The sequence below is a fragment of the Hyperoodon ampullatus genome, assembly GCF_949752795.1.
Source record: "Hyperoodon ampullatus genome assembly, chromosome: 4".
NCBI classification, from domain to species: domain Eukaryota; kingdom Metazoa; phylum Chordata; class Mammalia; order Artiodactyla; family Ziphiidae; genus Hyperoodon; species Hyperoodon ampullatus.
In genome coordinates, this window is record NC_136917.1 from 167261854 (window position 1) to 167282183 (window position 20330).

The 20330-nt window shown below is 49.4% G+C and overlaps 1 protein-coding gene across 1 annotated transcript in view; it reads right to left on the bottom strand.

The window, feature by feature from the left end:
• Positions 1 to 19369, bottom strand: part of ANKRD33B (ankyrin repeat domain 33B) — a gene marked incomplete at both ends in the record, with an annotated part of 91704 nt that extends 72335 nt beyond the window's left edge. The window contains 3 exon segments of the mRNA XM_079703848.1: positions 18357 to 18484; positions 18487 to 18532; positions 19016 to 19369. Of these exon segments, the coding sequence (XP_079559974.1) occupies positions 18357 to 18484; positions 18487 to 18532; positions 19016 to 19369 (528 nt within the window).
• Between the last annotated feature and the right edge of the window lie 961 nt (positions 19370 to 20330).

Below are 20330 nucleotides of genomic sequence, written 5' to 3' on the forward strand. Positions count from 1 at the left end.
AGTGAATTACAGGAACCCATACACATGGTGTTTTCACAGTGTATCAGATTCAAACAATGACTTCCACCCAGGTAAAGACCCTCTGGCTCTTTCTCCTTCCTGTAGAGTTGCATGATTTCCTATTATCACATAACGGAAAAAAGAAATACAGCCGACCCTCTAACACCATGGGTCTGAACTGTACAGGTCCACTTACACATGTACTTTTTTCAATAAATATAGTACGTATTTTCATTTTACAGATCTTGAAATCAACTAAGTGTGAGGGAAAGTTTCTGTCCAATTAGAGATCACAACATATGAAAGCAAAACAACTAGGGTTTGAGTCCAGACTGTCCAAACTGTTTCTGCTTCCTGCCCCTGGGTGAGTCACTTATCAATTCCTTTGTTTTTCAGGCAGAGATGGCAGTTGTGTGGGTTTTCCACTGCACAGGAGGGTGGAGCCGCTAATCCCCCATTGTTCAACGGTCAGCTGTACTACTCAGCGTGGCACTGAGCTCATGGAGAAACTCTCAAGACCATGTTGCCGTTTGTCGGTTCCTTGCGGACGGGGCCCCAGGACTTGTAGCTCTCTGGGCCTCCAGGCTCCTGCCCAGGGCCTGGCATGCAGAAGGCATCATCCCTGGGCACTGAGAAGGCATCAGGGAAGACCTGGAAAGGGTGGAGGATGGATGGGTGCCTCCATGCAGGTGAGGAAGCAGGTGGGAGGGGCCTAGCAGGTGAGCAGATCATATCAAATGTTAACTTCATTATCTCCAGGTACTGGTCACTTGTTTTTATTTTCTCCTTTGTACTTTTTTTTTTTTCCATTTTCCACACCTAAATATTTCTATTGGAAGCAGAAAGAAATATCTAATAAATATTACTGTTAAATGTCAGAGTAAAGGAGCAAGGGTCAGAGGATGGTGTGATCATTCAGAGGTGCCGTCCTGAATCTCTGACCCCAGAACCTCGCATCTCTCTGTTTGATGCATGCCCCATGTGGTGTTCTCAAACCGGGGTGGAAACCCGACAAACCTCACGGCCCAGCACCTCCTCTTCCGACCGGGCACCCAGCACACCTCTCAGACAGACAGGCCTCTGGGAAGCCAGGCCACGGACCAACAGGGGAAGCCACAAGCCCCCAGGAAGTGTTTTTTAGTTTTAGGGGTTTTTCTCGGGGTTTCCTTTCATAAGAGGGAAGCCTCGTGCTCCACAGACTCACATAATCACATTCTTACATTTCCTGTTCAAGAAATGATCCCCCAGGGCTTCCCTGGTGGCGCAGTGGTTGAGAGTCCGCCTGCCGATGCAGGGGACACGGGTTCGTGCCCCAGTCCGCGCAACGGGAGAGGCCACAACAGTGAGAGGTCCGGCATACCGAAAAAAATAAAAAAAAAGAAAGAAAGAAATGATCCCCCAGACTTGAAGTCAGATCTAAAAAGCCAAAGCTTGGGACTTTGCTGGCAGTCCAGTGGTTAAGACACTGCACTTCCACTGTAAGGAACACAGGTTCAATCCCTGGTCTGGGAACTAAGATCCTGCATGCTGCGCGGCACAGCCAAAAAATATAAATAAATAAACAAACAAACAAATAATAAAAAGCAAAGCTTAAGGACACCGGATGACAAGCCCAAAAACAGATCTGTCCATCTAAGGACAGTGTTTGGGGAGCTCAGTTTCAAATGCCATGTGCATCCGTGAAATAGTTGATGATCTAATTACATGAATACTGAAAAGGCATCAGTCCAGTTAGCTATGAGGCAAGAGGCAAGCTCACCACACAGTCCTAAAAAACCTCTGGCCTGGAACACTCTGTCCTCCTGAAAGAGCACGAAATCTCCGTGAGACATTACTAAAACGTTCACGTCTGAGTGGAAGTGGGTCTTTTTTCTTCTGCTCTAACTGGTTGCCCAAGTCTGTCTCTGAGTGGTATCACTAGACCACTGCTCCTGCCGGCTCCCCCACCTCATTCTGCACTAGTCCCTCTGGCCTCCTGGCTGTTCCAGAACATTCCACCTCACAGCCTTTGTTCTTGCTGCTCCATCTGCCTGGACCCATCTTCCTCTACAACCATGCAGGGAGACTCTCCCCTCCCCAGTGTCTTTACTCGAAGGTTCTCTCCACAGGGAGAATTTCAGCATCCACCCAACACTGCATAACCCGTGCCCTGCCTGGTCTACCTCTCCTCCTCCCCAAAAGCGTGTGAGCCCCATTTGAATGGGAATTTCCCCCTTTGCTCAGAGCTCTCTTCCCTAGAACAGTGCCTGGTGCAGGGTACACATTTTTTTGTGATAGTTCTTTTTAAAGGAGGAACTGCTGCACAGTGTTTGATAGTTTTCCTGGTAGAATGCACCGCACACCATCTTGCTAGGCATGAAATGGTCATCTCTGGCTCCTCATAAGCTTCATTATCAATTAAATGTCCACTGAGCATGTGGGGGCCGCCTCCAAGGTCCTCCTGGGTCTGGATAAAGATGGAGTGATCATCGTGAAAGGCGGACTCAATGAAATTTGGAGTGGATGTGTCATGCCTCCTGGGGCTAATCTCCTCGTATTACATTTTTAAAAGCACAACTTGTCCAATTATGAGTATTTTTCAAAAGGAAAAAACGGTCAAATGTTAAGATTCTAACCAGAAATACTCCAAATAAGAAACTGAGGAGTGTTTACAAGTGCTGGCAATTCTAATCATAGGTTTCTCTCATTTTGTGGACTCGGAGGAGCTGGTGGATATAATTTTTCCGCTAAAGCCATGTAAATTCTTTCACTTTAAACAACACCTGACCAAACTTTCACTGAGAAGAGGGAGGAGAGAGCAACCAGGCTTGACAAATACTCTAGATCCTTCTACAAACTAGGGAATTTCTCCATGTAAAAGGCACTCTTGTCCACAGCTCAAACAGTTTTGCTGCCTTTATTCTCTATTTCAGTAATTTTCAAGCAGGGAGTGGTTTTGCTCCCCCCACCCACTCAGGGACATTTGGCAATGTCTGGGGACATTTTTGGTTGTCACACTGGGGCAGGGCAGGTGTGCTACTGGCATGTAGTGGGTGGAGGCCAGGGCAGCTGCTCAACATCTTACAATGCATGGGACAGCTCCCACAACAAAGAATTATTCAGCCCCAAATGTCAGCAGTGCCAAGGTTGAGAAGTCTCAACACAATAAAGGCCAGTTATAGCAAGCCCACCGCTAACATCATAATCAATGGGGTAAAACTGAAAGTCTTTCCTCTAACTTCTGATACAAGGCAAGGATGACCACTCTCACATCTATTCAACACAGTACTGGAAGTACTAGCCAGAGCTATCAGACAAGAAAAAGAAATAAAAGGCATCCAAATAAGAAAGGAAGAAGTTAAATTATCTGTTTGCAAATGGTATGATGCTATATAGAGAAAACCCTAAAGACACCACCAAAAAAAAAACTGTTAGAATAAACAAGTCCAGTAAAGTTGCAGGATACAAAATCTACACGCAAAAATCAATTGCATTTCTTTACACCAACCAAGATCTATCCAAAAAAGGACATCAAGAAAACAACCCCATTTACAATGGCATCAAAAAGAATACCTAGGAATAAATTTAACCAAGGGGATGAAGATCTTTACACTGAAAACTATAAAACATTGGTAAAAGAAATTGAAGAAGACACAAATAAATGGAAAGATATAGAAGAATTAATATTATTAAAATGTCCATGCTATCCAAAGAGGTATACAGATTCAACACAATCCCCATCAAAATTCTAATGGCATTTTTCACAGAAATAGGAAAAAGAATCCTAAAATCCATATGGAACCACAAAAGACCCCAACTAGCCAAAGCAATCTTGAGAAAGAAGAACAAAGTTGAAAGCATCACACTTCCTGATTTCAAATTATATTACAAAGCTATAGTAATCAAAACAGTATAGTATTGGCACAAAAACAGACACATAGATGAATGGAACAGAAGACAGAGCCCAGAAATAAACCCAACCATGTATGGTCAACTAATTTTAGACAAAGACACCAAGAACACACAATGGAAAAAGATAATCTCTTCAGTAAATGGTATTGGAAAAACTGTATCCATTTGCAAAAGAATGAAATTGGACCCTTATCTTACACCAACCACAAAAATCGACTCAAAATGATTAATGGCTTAAATGTAAGACCTGAAACTATCTTTTTAAGTATTTTCAAATCAAGGTTATATAACTGGCAGCAAGACACAGTAGCCCAATTTTATCCAATAAGCAGATACAAATCACCTACTATGTGCAACAAACTCTGTTTGACTGAAGAGAACACAAGCTGAATGAATGATGCTGAGGACTTTCCCTCATGGAGTTCATCAAGCTCAGAGAAAGCAATTATCAACAAATAGTTATAAAACAAAGCAGAAAGAAAGGAGTTTCATAAACAAATTGCAAATTGTGATGAGATTCCAAAGTCAGAGAGAAACCATCCAGCAAGGGGCACGGGAGTTCACGGGGAAGGTGACACTGCCTTGCAGTAGAGAGAAGGGAACGATGTGTGTCCCAGGGAGAATAAGGATCTACCATGGCTGTGGGGACAGAAAATCACCCGCTTCTGTGACACAAAAGGAAACCAGGCAGGCATTTGAAACACTATGGTCAGGGGCCTTCAAGGAAGGGCTTCTGAAGAGGATGCTGTTGTAACACGAGCCATACAAATGAAAATAAAACCAGTAGTCGCAGAACAGACCAGAAAGTGGTGAGATGCAGTGGGGAGACCGGAGAGGAAGTCCCACATTTGTTAAAGTGAGATGTCTCAAAGCATCAAGTTAGAGAGGTGGTGAGACTCCAGTGAAAAGTGGGGACCATCACTGGAAACTGTGCAGTGCTTAGAACAGGACTGGAAATGGGAGCAGAGAAAGGCTGGGTCACCTCCAGGGTTGCAGATATGAGCAGCCAGCAGCATGGGGCAATCAGAGCCAGCTACGTAATTTGTAGCCCCAGTGCAAAGTGAAAACAAGGGACCCCAGGTTCAAAATCATTAAGAATTTCAAGACAGCAACAGCAGAGCAGCACACCAAACACAGGCCCTCTCAAACACAGAGCGCTGGAGCTGCACAGGTTACATCCCCACAAAGTCTTGGCAACAGAAATGGTGCCTAAAAGTTGGGGCTGGGGTGTTGGGATGAGTTCACAGAAAAGTACAAGATGCTGGGAGGTTGGCGGGAGAAACCCCGCAGTTGATCTTGAATGCAAGTGTGGCTCTTGGGAGAGCAGTCGAGGGCTGAGAGCTGGCATCAGCTGTACAAGCCCGGGGGGCTCTGCCAAGCAGGTGAGATTCCCAAGGAATATGCAAGTCAGCGTTCTGCAGACACAGAGCCAACAGCGGATACAGACACTTAAGGAACTGGCTCACACGATGGTGGGGTTGGCAGGCTGGAAACTCAGGCAGGAGCTGATGCCGCTGTCTGGAGGCAGAATTCCTTCTTCCCAAGAAACCTGCTTTTGCTCTTAAAGCCTTCAACTGATTGGATGAGGCCCACCCAGACTGTCTGTGGTCATCTTAAGTTCATTATGGCTGTTAACCACATGCACAGAATACTTTCATGGCACTAGTCTGGTTGAATAACTAGGTGTTATAGCTTAACCAAGCTGACACTTAAAAATAACCACCACAGGGAGTAAAGAGAGAAGTGGGTTAAGAGAGCCTCAGGGCAAAGAAGTGGCAACCAGAAGGCCCAGGGGAAACCAGAAGTGGGCAATGTGTGGAAGACCTATGGAGTCCCAGGAAGCGGCTTCTGGAGGCGTGATCCCAGCTGCAGGGAACGGATGCTTTCACCCCGAGTCAGGCCACGGTCAAGATCATGCAGACAACAGTGCCCAAAATGCTGGGGGGGAGGGGAGGCAGGCAGCCCTGCCGTGGCCATGAGCAGTTCCAGGGGGTGGGTTGGGAGGGAAGAAATCAGAGCTCAAGAGGGTGAGGCTGGGACCCAGGAAGGGACGCTTGCACAACACCCAACAATGAAGCTGAAGACTGAGCTGCAGGGGCAGCCAGAGGAGGTGTCGGAACAGAGCCAGCTGGGGCAGGAGAGCCCCCCAGCCCCCGGGTCAAGGCTGGGCACCGGGCAGGCACCCGCCAGCCCCGCACACCCTTGGCCTTGGGAAGCAGAAGACTTCAGGAGCCTGCAGGCAAGTGAGTCTTGGGCTTGTTTGATGTGGAGTTTGTGCGCGTGTGTCCTTTTTTATGACACAAGAGATCCGAAGATGGAAGAAGGGAAAGAGATGGAAGAGGCCATGAGAGGCGGCGGTGGACAGTGGCCGGGTCGGGGGCAAGTGGGGACCAAGCCCACTGGGGGAGGGGTTTGCACTCAGAGGGGCAGGGATGGCGGTGACAGTCCATCCACGGCCTTCACTGGGCACTTCCCAAGTCCCCTGCCCCGGAAACCCCATCAAGGGCAAAGCCAGGCTGGCCCTCCATCCTCTCTTCAAACTAGATAGACAGCCAGGCCGTGCCCAGGTGGAGAGAGAGCCTCCTAGGCAGCGCTGGCAGACACATTAAACAGAAGACGGAAACGCAGTCGACCAGTGGTACCCAAAGTGCACATCAGAATCCCCTGGGAGGTTGCTGAACAGAGTGCTGACGCCACCCCAGAGTTCCCGAGTCACGAGGCCCCAGCTGCTACCGACACTGCTGAACAGAGGCCACACTGAGGACCTCAGCGACAGGTCAGCAAGCCCAAGTAGAGGTGAACAAAAGGACAGCTCGGCCCAAGGCTCACCGTGAAATGGTTCAAGTTTGGGGCTTTGCATACTTTGTAAAAAACGTAATTTTTTATCATACACTGTAATTTATAGGAAACTTACAGTTAAGACCCTGAAGGCAGAACCCACACACATCACCCTGTCTGGCAGGCACCTCTTGTGGTGAAGTGCGTTGTATTCCTTTGCTGAGAAAACTGTCAAGATACGTCTGCATATAGTTCATCTTTCATAAAAACCCTTTTATAAGTAATGTAAACAAAGAAAGGAGCTAGTGGTTGCTTAGGGCTGGAGGGAATTTGGAATAGAGGAGTGACTGCCAAAGGGTACAAGGTTTCTTTTTGAAGTGATGAAAATGTCCTAAAATGGACTGCAGTGATACCTGCCCGTATCTGTGAATATACTAAAAAAATCACTGAATTGTACGGTTTTAAATGGGTGAATTGTATAGTATGTGAATTATATATCAATACTGCTTTTTTAAAAAACAATCCATTTTCTTCACTTTCCTTTTTAGATTACTTCCTTTTATTTTGCGTTTTGGGGATTTCCCATCACTTAGAACTTCAAAGGCTCTGTTTGAGAATTTTTTTTTTCTATTTCTAAGCATCTTGTGACTACTTAATTGTCAATGATTTCATTTTATTCATCTGAACTCTTGTTTTAAATCACAGAATAGCAGGATTCCCTATTTTTAGATATGGAGATTCTCTATATGTAAACCCATCCAATTTTCCACATAGAGACTCTGGAATTTTCCGAACAAAAGTCATACACATAGCAAATTTTGAAAAATTATGTACCTCTTCTGCAAGTGGAAAGACACTTTAAATGCTTTTTTTTTTTTTTTTTACTGATTCCTTCAGTATTTGATGTGTTTTGCTATCGACTGAATGTTTGTGTCCCCCCAAAATTCATATGCTGAAATCCTAACCCCCAGGTGTGATGGTCCTAGGAGATGGGGCCTTTGGGAGGTGATTAGGTCATGAGGGTGGATGACTGTCCCTCCAGAGACCCCACAGACCTCCTTCCCCTGCTCTGTCCGGTGAGGACACAGAGAGAAGATGGCCGTCTACGAACCAGGAATCGGGCCCTCACCAGACACTGAATCCGCAGGGCCCTGATCTTTGACTTCGGCCTCCAGAACTGTGAGAAATAAATGTCTGATTTTCATAAGCCCCCTTGTCTGTGGTATTCTGTCACAGCAGCCCAAATGGACTAAAACCTGTTTTAATACTCAACATTCAGGAATATCCACTTCTTTGAAAAACAAGTCTTTTTTCAAAAACAAGTCTTTTTTCTTCTTACTTTGACTTTTTTCTAAAGTATGCATGCTATTGATAAGGAAAGACAGACTCCACGCATTTGCTCCACGCATTATGCTGAAATCAAGCCATTTGCAGATTGATAGATGGAACTTGCCAGATGCAAACAGAATGTTGATGAGTTTTCAGTTATTTTCAAAGGCCCCTCAACCAAATTAACCTTAGGTTATTTTAAAAAAACAATGTAACAGTATCTTAAGTATTCTTGGACCCAGTGGTATTATTAGCAGAATCACTGTAAGTCACTGCCTTTCACAAATGAAATGAGTTAACTCCATACACTTGTACCTCATTCTAAACAAACCCAAAGGATTTAGATTTGCTTACACCAAACTTTTTATTTATTTATTTTTTTTGCGGTACGCGGGCCTCTCACTGTTGTGGCCTCTCCCGTTGCGGAGCACAGGCTCCGGACACACAGGCTCAGCGGCCATGGCTCATGGGCCTCATGTGGGATATTCCCGGACTGGGGCACGAACCCGTGTCCCCTGCATCGGCAGGCGAACTCTCAACCACTGCGCCACCAGGGAAGCCCTACACCAAACATTTTTAAATAATTATTTCTATTAAAAACAAATTCACCAGAGATTCCCTGGTGCATTTTAAGTAGCTGAATTTCTTAGAAAAATGTATTTATTCTACTTTTCATGTATGGCAGTGGAGACTTAACCCCGCTCCAGGCCCTCCCGCCATGGGCCCCCCCGATCAAGGGTTCTGCTGTCTTCCAAAAGCCTCCCAAGATAATGTCCCCGTTGGGAGACAGCTCTGTCCTGTGATCAAAGAACCCAGTCTAAGCGACTGCATTTAGGCAAAAGCTTCCCTCCCAGTGGGCATGCCCCAGATACCATAACTTAATGCAGCAGCTTTCCTCCAAAGTAGGGTTTGCAGATTCTGCTAAGGGAGGAATTCTGCAGTCGGTGGGCCTTTCAGCTTCTCTGAGGTGACACTGTGTGTGGCCCCAACATGGGAGTGGCTTTCCTAGGTAGGGTGACCAACCACCCCAGCTAGCCAGGGGCACAGGGGTTTCCCAGGATGTGAGACTTTCTGTGCCAACATGAGAAAATCCTGGGCAAGTTGATCAGAGCAAGTTGATCCCTCTGTAGGGCCAGTGGATGCCTCCCACCAGCCACAGCACATGGAGGGTGAGCCTGCGGGCCTCAAAAGAGGAGGTCGTGTAGGTGACAAGACACACCTGAGTCACTCTCTCCCCTGCTTCGCAGTGTCTCCTGTGTCCCTTTTCACTGCGGATGAACTGGCTCCCTAAAGAACTGGAGCATCTGAAGCATGACGGTCAGCAGGGAGAAGCGTCGCCAGGTGACACAAGGACTCCTCACCCCCAGCTGGCCATCGGGCCATCCCGGTGCTACTGTACATGGAATTCATTTCCTAGAAGCCCACCCATTTCCTATGACCAAGGAAAGAAGGCCTGACTCACAGCTCCGCAAAACCTTCCCGGCAGCTGTGTCACCACTGTTATTTTTAGCGCACGACTACCGTGTTTCCAAATACAAGAGCTGGAAGGTCTAGAAGGCAGCGATGCAGCCTGGCCCTCCTGATCGGAGTGGGCAGGGCCAGCCCCTTGGGGATGCCTGGCTTGACAAAGTGGAGAAGAAGCAGAAATGGAAGGAAACTTTGGGGACCCACAGCAGCTGCTTGCTCACGGCAGGACATCACGACGGAATCAGGCCCTGAAAGTCCCGGGATGCACGAGGGCTCCCATCAGGGGCTCTGCCCTAACTTGAACTCACAGGAAATGCTGAAGAAAGGAAAAGGGCTCGTGACCGTCCCTGGCACAATGGTTATCCCTGCCGTCCTTGGGGTGTTCTCCTTCCTCATTGGTCAGCAGTCTGGAGCCCGCTCATTCTCCTCCAAGCCTCTGCCTCCACCCACCCGTAATCAAAGGTGCTCCCCAGATGTGCCCAGATGTGGCCCCAGCCCCTGCCCTGCCCTTCCTCCCCCCACCACCCTGCTTCACCTGCACCCATGGCTCCAATTGCCACTTTCCTTGCGGTGTGAACACGTAACACGAGATCGACCCTCTTAACTCATGTCTACATTTACAAAAGGGTCCTTACCCAGCGGACACACCATTTTCTCGACCACTCCTCTTTGGTTAGACGTTTAATTTGCTCCCATCTCTTCCCTTGGCTGAAATTGAAACAGCAGGACTGGAAACCCATCTTGAGGTTAACTCATGCATAGAAACAACAGCCGCACTCACTAGGCGCCTATGATGTGGTACCCGCTGTACGTGTAAGTCACTTTTTTAGGCCCTAGAACCTCTGTGAGGTGTTGTCAGTCTCATAAAAAGCATCCCCGTTTTCTAGACGGGGATCTAGAGGAAACTGAGGATAGAAAGATCATGTGACTTGTCCAGGATCATGTGACCAACCTAAGCCTGCTATCTTTGGCCACCACACTTGTTTTCTACTCTCAGAATAAAGTTCTAGAGCTCTTCCAACAAGCGTACATACCAATCACCAAGACCAGCTTAAAGTGAGTGTCGACTCTGGTTCTATAAGTCTAGGGAGGGCCTGGGATCCTGCATTTGGGAAAAACGCCCAGAGGAAGCCATGCTGCTAACTCGTTTTACCACACTCGAGTAGCAGTGGTTCAAACACCCAATATTCCCAGTCGGTCCCACTTCCCCTGTACTAACCAGCTCTGATCCTGCTTTAGTTTCCAAAATCCAGTCTATTCATGTGATAGGGCTGCAGATTAAAGGTAATGCATGCCCTCCTTCATTTTTACTAAACTTTTGATTTTGAAATAGTGATAGACAGGCAGGAAGTTGCCCCCTTGGGCGTTCTTCCCCAATACCTACATCTTGCATAACTGCAGTACAAGAACATCATGAAATGGCCATGGCTGCAATCCACAGAGCTTGTTCAGGTGTCCCCAGTCACGTGTGTGTGTGTTGCGGGGGGGTTCTCTGCCATTTTAACCCTCGTGCAGCTCCCCATAACCACCACCAACACAATCTAGAAGCAGGCCTGTCCCAGTTACAGTAGCACCCACTCCTCTCCCCAGAGCTCTACCTCAGCAACCTCTCATCCGTTCTCCATTCCTCCAACTGCATTACGTTGCGAAGGTTACCTAAATGGAACCCTACAGCATATAATCCTTAGAGATGGACTTTTTTTCACTCAGCCTGATTTCTCCATCTTCCTTTATTTTTAAACTGACTTCACGTGTCTTCCCTTATTTTGGAAAATGTGCTACTGTGAATTTAACACCCTTTACTGGGCAGGCACTGCCCCTGAGCAGGGCTCGTGCCTCTTCGGCAGCCTCATCTCCACAGCCCCCTCCACTGGATGTCCCTCACCAGGGGTGGCCTCTAACCCAAGAGTCAGTTAAATTTCAGAAACAGAAGCCAGAGGGAAATGCTTGGTTCTCCGCTGTATCACATGCCTACTTTGGATGTGAACTTCCTCAGAGCTGACATAGATGTGCCTTTGTAAGCATATGTTGCTTTTCCGTTGCTTTGAAATTGCTCTCAAATCCCACCACTCCAATCCAATTTTGCCACCAAGCCAACTGTCACTCGGGATTTCACGTCTACCCGAATTTCTGTGTCTCTGACTTAGAAGAAATAAATAAGTAAATGCCACCTTCAACTGTTTTTCAAATTCAGGAACACCATTGAAAACAGTCTCTATTCTTTTTGTACACACACTGAGTGACATCAAGGATTCTTAACTTCCTACTTCATCAGAAAATCTGACCTCATAAGAACACACACACACACACACACACACACACACAGAGCCATATATACACCTTCATTTGACCAGCTGTCTAAAAAAATTACTTCCCAACCATGTGGAATGAAGCATATTTCCTTTGTTCACATATTTTAACAACTTCTCTACATCCTTCTTATTTCCTTTAATTAAAGGGAATTACATATAGTTTTACATATGGAACTGTTTTGAGTTAATTTGGAGAAATCATAAAATGTCACATGGTTATGATTTAGAATTACTGGCCCAATAGGCTGTAAAGCCAGTCTCAAGAAATTTCAAAATGTCATGCAGACCATAGTCTCTGAATCAGGTTTTAAAAATTATTTTAGGGACTTCCCTGGTGGCACAGCGGTTAAGAATCCACCTGCCATTGCAGGCGACACGGGTTCGATCCCTGGTCCAGGAAGATCCCACATGCCACGGAGCAACTAAGCCCACGTGCCACAGCTACTGAGCCTGCGCTCTAGGGCCCACGAGCCAAAACTACTGAGCCTGCGCGCCACAACTACTGAAGCCTGCGTGCCTAGAGCCCGTGCTCTGCAACAAGAGATGCCACCACGATGAGAAGCCCGCGCACCACAACAAAGAGTAGCCCCCGCTCGCTGCAAGTAGAGAAAGCCCGCGTGCAGCAACGAAGATCCAACGCAGCCAAAATAAATAAATACATATTTTAATAAATCTTAACAATATGTATTTTAAAAATTTAAACACCATTCTAAATAACTTCTAGGTCAGAAAAAGAGGAAATCATAACGTAAATGAGAGCACAACAATAATAAAATATTACATATCAAAACTTGTGGGGAAAAAAAAGAAAGTGATACTTTGAAAGTTATATGTAGAACAAACCTGAAGGAAGGAATAAAAAGAAAAGCAGAAATTGATGAAATAGTGAGGAAGGAAACAGATCCAGAACAAAAGTTGATTATCTGAAAAGACTAATAAAATATTTTTGACAATATGTCACAAAAGAGAAACAGCATAAATTCAAAAATGTAGGATATAATAATGTTATAGCAGAGATTAAAAAGAGAACTCTGTAAAAACTTCATACTATTAACCTGTAAAACTTAGGGGGGAAAAAATGAACAGTTTCCTAGAAAAATAGAGGTTACCATAGTGGATTCAGGAAGAAAGAGAAAATCTGAACAATCCTATAACCATTAGTTACTGACCTAAAGGTCTCATTGGAGGAATTGAATTTTAGTAACTTACAATTAGCTAAATAACATTTAAAGCTTTTCCTATACTGTAGCCATATCTACTAGAAGTTGTCATTCAAAATAGCTTTGAATAACAGCTCACATATTATATTGATATGAATGTTAGATGAATAAATAAGATTCCAAAAGAGTCCCTAAGCTCTCTTATTGTTTTAGATTTTTATAACACCTGCATTAGTCTTCCTTTACAAGCATAGGGTGGAAAAGAAATCAAATGTTCAAAATCACCCAAACCACCCCACAGAATTTCTAGGTAGCTCATTCTTCATGGGCAGCCAGGAAGCAAAGGGGGGGAGGTTCAGAAGCCCCTTGGAGAGGCCCATGGCGGGGGTCAAAAGGAGGATCATGAAGAGCTTCCGGGTCATTCTAGAACCCAGCTCTCCTGATACATCTAGCTGCCCTCTTCTCTGAGCCCCACTTTCTTCTACTACAAAATGATGGGGACCACTAGCCTCTAAAATCCATTCCAGCTTCAAAACCCCCTGACAATGGTCCTCCTAGGTTTCTGAAATCTTCCTACACACACACCCCCCAAAAGCGGCATTAAATCCTATAATCCTTTCCATCAAAATTAAAACCGGCCTTCAGGGGCTGACGCTTGTTGATGCTGAATGATTAGGACATGGGAGGGTCTTGATACCCTCTTCTTGGGCACCTATCTGAAATGTTTTTCAATAAAAATAAATTTTAGATAAACAGAAATGCTTAGGGTTAGTGCCTCGCATTCATTACAAACAAAAGCAAATTCACACTTAGAGGGTAAATCTGGGCTTGGCTTTGTTAACTTCCTTCAGCAGAACTGAAGCTGAACCTTATTCGCTCTGCTTGCTTCCTGGGAGCCCTGGCCCTGCCATGGAGAACAAGCCTGGGCCAGCCTGCTGGAGGACAAGAAATCACATGGAGCAGAGACCAGCCACCCCAGCCAAGACCTTCCCAGTCCTGCCATCTGCAGCCAACCCCAGCTAAAAGCAAATCCAGCTGAGACTGGCTGAGCTGGGCCACCCTTAGCAAAATGTGACTGCTATATACACCCATGAGGTCTCACAGTTCTTTGTTATGCAGCATTGCTGTGGCCATAGATAACTGATACACTTACATGAAGAACACAATGGGGCAATATATGACACTACAGTGATGCATAAGCATCATTACGCATTGGTCCAAACCCACAGAATGTCCAACACCAAAGGTGAACCCTAATGTAAACTGTGGACTTTGGCTGATTAGGATGTGTCAGTGTAGGTTCATCAGTTATAACAAATGTACCACTCTGATGGGGGATGTTGACAATGGGGGCACAGGGCAGAATGTGCCTGGGGGGCTGGGTAGGGGGTATATGGGAAATCTCTGTGCCCTCCCCTCAATTTTGCTGTGAACCTAAAACTGCTCTTTAAAAAACTGTGTCCTTTTTTTTAAAAAAAAAATGAAAAAAAACAAAACAAATGAGCCTCTCAACTGCTTCTGGGCCCAGAGCGGCCGCCATCTTGGTCAGTGGAGAAAGGAAGAGGCCAACACCTGTCAGCCTGCCCGTCCCAAGCCCAGGCTTTCCCAGGCTCACTTCAGCTTCTCTGGTCTGGCCCCCTGGGCTCCCAGTCTAATCTGCTCCTTCTCCCTTCTCACCCCGTTTCCCACACTTCAAAATGTGCACATAACACACTAACATACTGATACATCCCCAAACAGCAAAGCCAGGCTCCTGCTCTGCTGGATGACCCTCGACAGACATGTGGAGGCCTGAGGCCGGAATTCACTTTCAGTACCAACCAGCCAGTTCTAAGCGCATGCAGGCCCATGAATACTGAGGCCTGGTAAATGCAGAAGGGGGTGTGAGTTCAAACTTGATTCTCATTTTAGGGAAAGGTGATTCCAAAGTTTATAAATCTTACTATGGTATTCAAAAACCCAACAAAAACAGAAACAAAACATTTCTCACGTATATGTCAAGATAAAGGTCCCAATCACTGCTACAAATCTATGAAACATTTAAGCCCCCCAGGAGCAAAGGGAGACACCCCCATACTGGGTCTGCAGTTTGGACCTTCCTGAGCAAATGAGAGCAAATGGCTGGAGAGGCCTTCGAAAAACTTCAGCAAGAGGCCCTGGAATTTAAACATGCATGAGAAGAATTATATCAAGAAAGGAGTGGGAATTCCCTGGCGGTCCAGTGGTTAGGACTCCGTGCTTCCACTGCCGGGGGCCAAGGTTCAATCCCTGGTCGGGGAAACTAAAATCCTGCAAGCCGCGGGGCATGGCCAAAAACAAATAAATAAAAATAAATAAAAAGTAAAAGAAAGGAGTACAATATTTTAAATTTAGCATAATTGGGCCTAATTTGGTTCAAGAGCTGTCTGACATTCAAACTGCCGCTCTGTAACAGTGAACACAGCACAAACACTTCCTTTGGTTTCAGTACTGTCTGCAGAGCTGTCAGGGCTGTAAGGCTGAACCTTGAGAGAGAAGTGAAGAATTAAGAAGAAGTGTGGTAGCTTCCATTGTCCCAGCGTCAGTGGGAACAAAACACGCATAAATGTACGGGACAGCAGAGCACACTTTGAATGTTGCTGAATAATTGTTTGACAGATATTTATAGGTTGCATATTCAATTACACCATCCTTTTAGAGCAATAACTATTTTAGAAGACTGTGCTGAGCCACACCCGAAATTCTATGAACCTCAGGAGCCAGGAAAGAACATACCTTAAAACAAACATGATCCTTATTTACTCCAACCAAATGAAACCTCTGTCAGCTCAGGAAAACTCTCTTCTTAACTGACCAGAGATCAACAGCTCAACAAAAACAACCCCCCCCAAAAAAAAAAACCTTTAGAGACATTTTTCTTTTGCGAAGCTGCTGCAGGCAGCACCTGTAATTCTATAGTTAATGCAATTAGCCCGCTCCTCCAGCAAAAGCTCTTGGGCTCTCTGTAAGCTTTTTTACTGCTACTAATCATAGACCAGTCCCAAAGGGCTCCTGCCTCAGGGCCTTTGCACATGCTGTGCCCTCTGTCTGGAGTGCTCTTCCCGAGTTATCTTCTCTACATCTTTACTTGAATGTCACATGTCCTCTCAGATGACCACCCTACCTATATACAATTTCAGCCCTTAGTCTCTGAACACCTGGATTGCCCTCCCCAGCTCCCAGTGCCACTGGCTTAGCTAGGCATGGGAGGAAAGGTCTCCCTGAGGAGATGCCCTTAAGACCAGAACCTGAAGGCAGTGAGTGACTGAGTTGAATGGCCATCTGGGGAGGCACACCACAGCCCTAAGGCCGGACCCTGGCACGCTGAAACCACATTGTTTCCCGATTTCCTGTTTCTTAGCCGGCTGCTCCAGGCCAGCCTCTCATCAGCTAGCCCTGGGAGGCCTCTCCGGCTTTAGCACCCACATCGTCCCGCACTGCGACTAATCACACGGCACTTGCCACCACCCGCTTCGTTCCATCTGTCTGGGTAGAACGTCTTCCCACCACCATCTCCAAAAGGCTCCCCTTGCTGGGCTTCCAGAATTGTCCTCAGCTCCCTGCTTCCAAGACATTTGCTCTGCATTTTTATAGGGCCCCTTTCACATCCTGCCTTTGGCTATAAGCACTGAGTACTATTACTCTCTAAGCACTGGGTACTATTACTCTGAGTTCTTCCTCAACTAAAAGGCAGAGACTGTTTGATTCACCTTGGAGTCTCCTGCAGTGCCAAACCGTGCTTTGTACACAGTAGGTCTGCAATAACCACTCAACGGTGACTCATTTTCCCATTCGCTACAGGGTCATGTTTTGGACCTTGAGACACTTTATTCTTTCGAAGTGTTTCAGAATAGACAGAGGCTGTTTGATAACAGCATCAAGAAGCCACTGGGAAGAAGAGAAGCTCTCGCCTCACCCCTTCAAAGCCCAGAACCCAGGACGCTCTCCTTCTGATCAGAAGATAAAAGAACCGGGGGTCTTGCTGTTGGTGGGCCGAGTGCCATTTCTCCATCCTGATTTGGTGGGGAGCAGAGAGGAGACTCAAAGCAGAAAAACAAAGGGAGGCTCTTTAATCAAGGGCAAAAGCAGAGAGAAAAAGAGCTTTGCCTGGCCGAAGGAAAAAAGATAAAAAGCTGGAGGACGGCTCTTCCGAGCAAGGAGAAGGTAGGTGAGTGAAAAACAGGACAAGACAGTAAACACGGCCATGTCAGAGTGCTGTGTGTTAGGGCGTCTCATGCTCACAACCCCGGGAGGCTGGAGCTGCTGTCAGCCCTACATCACAACAGGTAAACTGAGGCAGAGGGGCGCTCAGAGGATGGAGTCAGCCTCCTCTGACTCTGCACTGAGGGAGGGGCTTTGAAAATGGCCCAGAAACTCAGTCCGTCAGACCCAAGCCCCTTGGGGACGGTTTACGCTGTTCTCAGTGGTCTCCAATGAAGCTGTTTTCCAATTTTTATTTTTTTGGCCCCAAAGGAAACAACAAAGCCCAGCCCAGTGGAGCCTCAGAGTGGGGACTGGTGAGCCAGGCCCACCCCTGCCCACTGGAGAACCCAGGCTGCCCGAAACCCGGGAGAGACCTACCCTACCTGTGTTTTTCCTGATGCTTATCGGGCTTCCTTTAAAGCAGCCCTGGTTACCTGCTTCAGGAAAGTGAGGTCTCACATAAGCATCTGTTTGTGAAAAGTCACCTTAGTAAAAGTGAAAGCAGAGCCTGCAGAAACAGCACCCATTGCCTGGCCACCAGAGGGAGGGCTGAGATGCAGTCATTGCCGGGTGTCCCAGCGCCACCAGGGTGATCTGCCCACGAGGACCCCAGGTTAGCTCCCCCAGCCCTAGGGGCCTCAGGGCCGGCACCGCCTGACACATTACACCAAGTGTAGAACCTTCCCCAAGTTCAAATGCTGTGTCAAGTTAGGCCATACGTGTAGCACCAGAAAATGACCCTCCCCCGGGCTCCTGTCTGCCTAAGGGCTCCTGTCTGCCTAAGCCGGGCCCAGGCCACAGTCAGGGGCGAACCAGCCGGCCCCCTGAGATAAACCAAAGGTACAGGGTCCCACCAGTTCCCAAGGAAATGCACCTCTTTCTTATCAGGCGTGGGCTCCCGAGCAAAAGCACTTTCCCTCCCGATTTGTGTGCCAGGCTGAGGCTGCGGAACCCCCGGGGACCGGGGAATGTGACAATCAGGTGAGATCTCTGCCACTATGCACACAGCACAGACCACGGGTACTTGGTCACCGTGGTCACCCTGCGGTTTTTCCCTCCAGCTGCTTTGGTGGGTTGTGTTCTGAGAGCCAGTTCCTCTCAAGCCAACTTTTTCTAAGTGTTTCTCATCGTCTCTGGGTCTCGCCCTGACTGATGCGTACCCCGTGCCTCTCCCGACCTCCACGCCCGCCTGCCTTACCTGCTGGGCGTGCGCCCCTCCGCGGCCCTCCCCGGGGCCTGGCTCTCCGCGGTGACCGTGCAGACAGCCAAGTCGGACAACACGCTGGCAGGTCACCGCGTGGGTCACCAGGAGCGGCCGGGCGTGGGAGGGGGAGGGGTACGGGTAAGCAGGGGGTCCCAGAGGAAACTCCGAACCCGGGGGGCGGGAACAAGCCGATCCGCGCTCGGGCGTGGAAGGGAAAGTGCAGGGGGCAGCGCGCGGGCCGAGGACTGGGGGCAAGTGGGGCTCTGGGCAGAAGGGCTCTCCCCGGCAGGCGAGCAAGGGTGACGGTCAGAGGGGACCGAGGGTGAAGGGAACCGGCGAGGGGCTTCCAACCCGGATCCCGGCGCGGGCCCCAGGCGGGAGTAAGAGGACTCCGGGGGCGGGAAACGAGGGGGCTGCGGCGAGCACGCGGGACTAGCGGCGGCCCCCGCGGCGCTGTGACCTCGGGCAGATCAATCGTGCCGCCCCACCCCAGCCCGGGATGGGCAGGCCACCCAGGGCTCCACACGTGCCCCACGCCCAGAGAGCGAGGAAAAGGGTTCACCGCGGGCGCTGAACAGAGTCAGGATCCGGGTGGCGAGGGCCAATAGGAGGAACGCGGAGGGCACCCGAAACCTGCGGGGACGCCCGCTTACCCGGCCGTTGCGGTCGGTCTCCTGCACCTCCTCGGCGCTGGGCCCCCGCCGCACCAGCGCCCTCAGCAACCCCACATCGTTGGCGCAGGCGGCGCGCAGGAGGGTCGCCGCCTCCGGGACGGCCTCCGGGACGCTCTCCGCGCTCACGGAGCTGTACTCCTCCTCGCCTCCAAAAGGGTAGAAAGAGTCGTCCGAGGCGATGCTGCGGGTGTCGGGCAGACTCGAGAAGTCCTCGTACTCCTCGAAGTCAGCTGGGTCCTCCCCGGCCTGCGCGTCCCGGGGTGGGGACGGCGACTGCGGGGACACGCGGCGCGCCCCACCGCCCTCCGGCCCGGGCCCGGCCAGCAGCACCATGCTGGCGGCCGGGGCGCGGGCCGGGGGCCGGGGAGCTAGCCGGGAGCCGGGGACGCGGGGCGCGCACCGAGGTCACCGCCTCTTGTCTCTTGCGGCCCCAGAAAAGCAAGGCTCTGCGCGCCCCAGCTCGGCGGAAACGCGCGCCCGGCGGCTGCGCTCCAGGACTCCAGTCGCTGGAGGCTGGAGAAAGCCCCTAGGGCGTGGGCGGAGCCGCGGGGGCTTTCTGAGCGCGGTCGGCTGGCGCGGGGGCGGAGGGGCGGGGACCCGGCGGGGGGCGGGCGGGGCGGCCCCGGCGGAGGAGGCGCGCGCCCCGTGTCCCGCGCCCGCAGGCCCGATCCTGGCAAAAGTTAAGAGCGAAGCAGCGGCTTCTCGGCCCCGCGGGGACAGCGCACCCGGCTGCTTTGACGGGGAGCGGAGAAATGCACGCGCGGGAGCACCAGAAGCAATAACTACAGAACCCGAACGCCCTTGTGGCGGGCGGCCCCGCCCCTCCACTCCGGCGGCCCCGGGGATGAGGGCGAAGGTAGGAGTCGGAGGACGCCGCGGGCTGAGCCTGCTCTGACGTCGGGAACGCCCAGATCCCCGAGGCCCGGAGCCGCCCAGGGCGTCAGGCCTCCGGGCTGGGGTGGGGGAAGTTTCTCAGCATCCGAGGCATGGAGCCCGTTTTTGCAACTTCCCAGGAGTCTGGGCTCCGGGGCCAACTTCACTCCCGGCTTCAGACCCGGGCATCCCCGGGGCGCACTGGGCACGGAGGACAAGTGGATGCGTGGGAGGTGGTGTCCACCCTGGTGCCCCTCTGAACTGGGAGCTCCGTGCTGCCACGGGGTTGTCCCAACCCGGGGCGGGGCGTGAGGCGCGGGGGGAGGATTCGCGGAGTCCCCAGGTCACTCAGAACCCGGACCAGCTGTGGCTTTCAGGTTACTCCTAAAAGAGCGTCCCTGGGCAGGTGTCCAGGATCCTC